This window comes from Armigeres subalbatus, chromosome 2, assembly GCF_024139115.2.
Source record: "Armigeres subalbatus isolate Guangzhou_Male chromosome 2, GZ_Asu_2, whole genome shotgun sequence".
NCBI lineage: Eukaryota > Metazoa > Arthropoda > Insecta > Diptera > Culicidae > Armigeres > Armigeres subalbatus.
In genome coordinates, this window is record NC_085140.1 from 425,088,867 (window position 1) to 425,093,900 (window position 5,034).

The 5,034-nt window shown below is 44.8% G+C and overlaps 1 protein-coding gene across 1 annotated transcript; it reads left to right on the forward strand.

The window, feature by feature from the left end:
* Nucleotides 1–235: 235 nt before the first annotated feature.
* On the forward strand, nucleotides 236–1,393 carry LOC134217871 (uncharacterized). The gene is made up of 2 exons (XM_062696698.1): nucleotides 236–425; nucleotides 498–1,393. The coding sequence occupies exons 1-2, from the start codon at nucleotides 363–365 to the stop codon at nucleotides 1,344–1,346; spliced, it is 912 nt and encodes a 303-aa protein (XP_062552682.1). The 5' UTR covers nucleotides 236–362; the 3' UTR covers nucleotides 1,347–1,393.
* Nucleotides 1,394–5,034: the final 3,641 nt, after the last annotated feature.

Consider the following 5,034-nt stretch of genomic DNA (forward strand, 5'->3'; position numbering starts at 1 on the left):
AACCTTTATGTGGATTCCCCTATAGCAGGTGATTATTAACTCACACATAACATTTATTTGTAAATTTCTTTAGATTTTTGCCAATAAAAATGTGTGGATTTTTATTAGTGTAGAGGCCTGAATATATAATCAGGCCTCTAGTTTTTTTTTTCTTCCTAAAACGAATTTACAGATAATTTTTTGGCAACACTTCAGGTACTCAGCACTCGCGCTAGATGAACTTGACTTTGTTTTTGTTCATTCAGCTGGTGCATCGCGTAGATCGTATACCTCGCATAAATACATCTCGTGCATCTTCATATTTACAAAATCACCTTACTTTTGTTGTATAATAAGAGCTCCATAATTCTTTACTCTAGAAAATGTTTAGTTTATTTCGAAGATTAACTTTACGAAGTTATTGCACGACATCAGCATTCAACCTGGTAAGATGTTGGATAATAACCCTATAACACTACATACTTACTTTCAATCATGTTTCTCATTTTCACAAACAGGCCGATGCACTATCTTCGTCGATAGATGGTCTAGAGAAGGACACCCTGAGCCAGCTGTTCCAAAATGCCCCACATCTAACCAAGTATGTGCCGGACTTGTGGCACCGAACGCACAATCTGATGGCACAGGAGGGTATCGAAACGGCCAATTTCCTCTCCATTGTTACGGGCCATCCGGAGGTGCTGACAAGGCACCCAGATCGATTGATTTCCAGCATGAACTGTTGGCGGTCGTGTCAGTTTGGCGACCGGCAAATGCAGGTCCTTTTAGCAGCTCACCCGCAGTTGCTTGATTTTACCGACCACAGTCAGCTGGCCCAGAGAGTGGCTTTTCTCCACTCGTATTTCGAGACGCGGAAGAATGTCTGGCGGTTGTTCTTGAACTGTCCAAACTTGGTGCTGGATAAAGAAAGGGATATTCGACCCAAAATAGACTACGTTCTGCAGACGATGCGAATTGAGGTGCCGGAAGTGGTCAGGTCGTGCGTTTTCGTGGCGGATTTGGAGCTGATCCGTTGTAGGCATGTGTTCTTAGAGCGTCTCGGATTGTTCAAACCGCGAAGTTTGAAAGCGGAACCTGGCGATCCTAACAGTAATCCGAAACTGAACCAGATAACGGATACCACGGATAAACGTTTTGCAGTAAAAGTGGCCTACGTGACGCTGGAGGAATATGAAACATTTGTGGAATTGTTCCGGAAGGAGGAGGACCATTCGATAGGGGTTGATGATGAGGGGCCAGTCGAGGAATTTGATCAATACGAGCTAGATGACGATGATTTTGATGAAGGACGACAGGAAAGGAAGAAAAAATACCGTAAAAGAACGTCGAGAAATTCCGGACGGTAAAAATGTCTTTTTTGTTTTGTTCAAAATAGATAAAAGACATGCTTCTATTAGTTTTTGTAACATTGAGAGTAGAAAGAAATTTTTTTTTAAATCTTTACATCTTGAGAGACGAGTCGGAACTCCGAATGAAGTCAGGTTTTATTTAACGGATTAAAAGTTTATTGAGCAAAACGTTCTTAACAGTACGGTGTTTAATGTAGGAATGAGCGTGGAAATTATTTTTCCTAACAAGTTACTTGTGTTGCTATGTAGCTCCCATAACAACGTAACAGCGCTACGGCCGATTGATTATTGCGCCAACACCCCCTCTCAATCGGATAATCCGACCCCTTGGCACAGTTTCTTGAGATGTGTAGCGTCCACCGGTTTGGTAAACAGATCCGCTAACTGGTCCTCGGTTCGCACATACTTCAATACTATTCGATCGTTCGCAATATGATCTCTAATAAAGTGATGCTTGATATCTATGTGCTTTGATCGTTTGTTTTCGCAATTGTTTGCCATGCTGGAGGTCTTCCATCACTCCTGAAAGCCAGATAGCTTCTGAGACAGCAGAACTAAGGGACACGTATTCTGCTTCGCTTGAAGATGTGGCAACTGTCACCTGCTTCTTACTCGACCATGACACAGCGTTACCGAATACCGTGAACAAATAACCGCTAACTGACTTCCTGTCTTCTGTATCCGATGCCCAGTCGGCGTCAGCATATCCGACCAACGGTTCAGCTGAGTCATCACGAACGTATTTCAGATGCTTCGCTTTCGTTCCTTTCAGGTATCGTACAACTCGCTTAAGGCACTGCCAATCAGTTATTGTTGGATTTTGTTGGTAACGGCCCAGGAATCCGACGGGATAACACAGATCAGGTCTGGTGCACAGCATTATGTACATGATTGTACCCAGAAGCTCGCGGTACGGTTCCTTGCTTGTTTCACCATCTCGCGAAGCACGCAGGCTCTTATCCATAGGCGTCTTGGTAGGGTTACAATCCACCATATTATAGCGCACCAACAGTTTTTCGATATTCGATTCCTGGCAAAGGCTCATTGAATTTTTCGTCCGGTCGTATTCCAGCTTCATACCCAAGAAACGATTGACTTCTCCGCAGTCGGTCATGGAAAACGTTGAACTTAATGCTTTCTTCAGTTTCTCTATCGTTTCCAGCTTTCTCCCAGCTATTAGCAAATCGTCCACATAGAGTATGATGTAGACTTCATCTCCTGGTTGTATACGTACATAGAGGCAGTAATCATGTTGTGATCGCTGGAATCCTAAATTCAATAGACGGTTGTTGAACTTTTGTTCCAGCACCTTGAGATTGCTTCAATCCATACAGTGATTTGAACAAACGGCACACTGTATTGGGAGGAGCTGCGACGCCATCCGGAATCACCATGTATAATTCTTCTTTCAGCTCTCCATGCAGGAACGCTGTCTTGACGTCCATTTGATGGAAGTGGAATCCTTGCTGAACACCAGCTGCGAGTACAGTCCTGATAGTGGCAAGTCTTGCAACTGGAGCAAACGTTTCCTTGTAGTCAACACCAGCCTTCTGCAAAAATCCTTTAACGACCAGCCTTGCTTTATACTTCGCTGTATTTCCGGTCGCATCGTCTTTCAGTCGGAACACCCATTTTGTCTTCAGAGGTTTCACTCCCTTGGGACAACTTGAAAATCGCCAGACCTTGTTCTCCTCCATGGAACGTAATTCATCTCGTATGGCTGCCATCCATTTGGTCCGGTCAGGTCGTTCGGTTAGCTCATCATATGAATCGGGTACATCTGCGGATATCAATTCACCAGAAACAGCTCTATAACCGATAAAGTAATCGTATAACTTACCGGGGAGCCTGCGCTCCCGTCCGCTATGCCTCGACAACAATTCACTGGGAATTTCGTGTCTTTCTGTGGGCGAAGGGAGCGCATTTTCTGGTTCATCGACATCATCAATTGACTCTTCATTTTGGCTGATTTCAGATTCATTTTGGGCTTGATCATCCTGGGGGCTAATTCATCGACGGCGTTCTCGTTTTCAGTGCTTGGCTGGTTGTATTCCCCTCTTGCTCGAGGGAAAGATGAACAGTCAAAGGTACATCATCTTCCTGCTTCATCTTATCGTAGGGAAGCTTGATTCATCGAACTTGACGTCTCGAGCAATTGTAACTTTTCGAGTCACCGGATCCAACACACGGTATCCATTGGGAGCATATCCAACCATTATCATCTCTTTACTAGTGGCATCTAACTTACGTCTTTTCTGCTTCGGGATCCAAACGAAACTCGTACAGCCGAAAACACGAATTTTCTCCAGATCCGGTGTACGACCGAACCACATCTCAGCAGGAGTGACAACAGAAGGCAGCGCGCTTGTTGGACTTCGGTTCATCAAGTAAACGCACGCCAGAGCTGCTTCTGACCACAAACGCTTCGGCGCTTTCGATTGAATGAGCACAGAGCGAACTTTCTCAATCAAGGTTCGGTTGAACCTCTCCGCTACACCATTTTGTTGGGGACTATAAGCAACCGTAGCCTCCAGTTGGATCCCTTTTTGCTTGTAGTACTCCATTTGAATTGCAGAACAATACTCCGTTCCTTGATCCACAGTCATCCTTGAAATGGACTTCCCGAACATGGCCGTAACACTCGCTTCGAATTCTTTGAATTTCTCGAACACGCCAGACTTTCTCTTCAACAAGTAAATCATGGAGAAATGAGTGTAGTCATCGATGAAACTCACAAAGTATCGAGAACCATCCCATGCTGGTGGATCAATGGGTCCGCATACATCCGAGTGTATACGCTCCAACGGCCGGTTGGCCCTAATTCTCGTTCCATTAAACGGTTCTCGGCATTGCTTAGCTTGTACGCAGGTGTTACAAAAATCGATCTTACTTGATTTTTCATTCATGCCTTTCAGCATACCTTTCCTGGCTAAGATGTCCAATCCATGTTGGCCAATATGCCCGAGTCGACGGTGCCACAAGATTCCAATTCCTACCTCACTATGGTTTGCTTGGACTTCTTGAAACGACAGATCGAGTTCATACAAATTTCCACGGAGGTGTCCAGTAGCCAACAGCATTCCGTCCTTCTTCAACACTGCTACGTTCTCGGAAAAAAGCACATCTATACCTGCATTTGTCATTTTCTTGACCGACATGAGATTTTCACGTAATTCAGGGACGTAAAGCACGTTTTTGATGTTGAACGGTACGCCCTTGTTGCTCATTGCGTTAATTTCACCAATTTGACCAGCGATCATTGCTTCTCCTTCCTTGGCAACCTTGATCTCCACAGGATTTGACAAATTTTTCAGACTAGTGAATACGGTCTTGTCGCATACCAAGTGGTCACTGCACCCGGAATCGAGCTTGAATACGATGCGTCCTGGCCTCTTCTCCGCAACATTTGCATCAGCCAAGAAACTCACGGCACTCTTCTTCGCTGAATTGGCTTCCTGTTGACGGCAATCTTTCTTCATATGTCCCCGGCGACCACATCGATGGCACTTTCCGAGGAATTTTGAGAACTTCTTCTTCGAGTCACTGATAAAAGCTGCAGACTTGTCTTCAACAGAGTCACCTTGCCGATCGGATCGTTTGCTTTCCTCAGCCAACAGACGTTGCTTGATGAGATCCAAGTTTCATTCTACCTCCGCTACATTCTCCAAGGCCATGACTAGAGGGT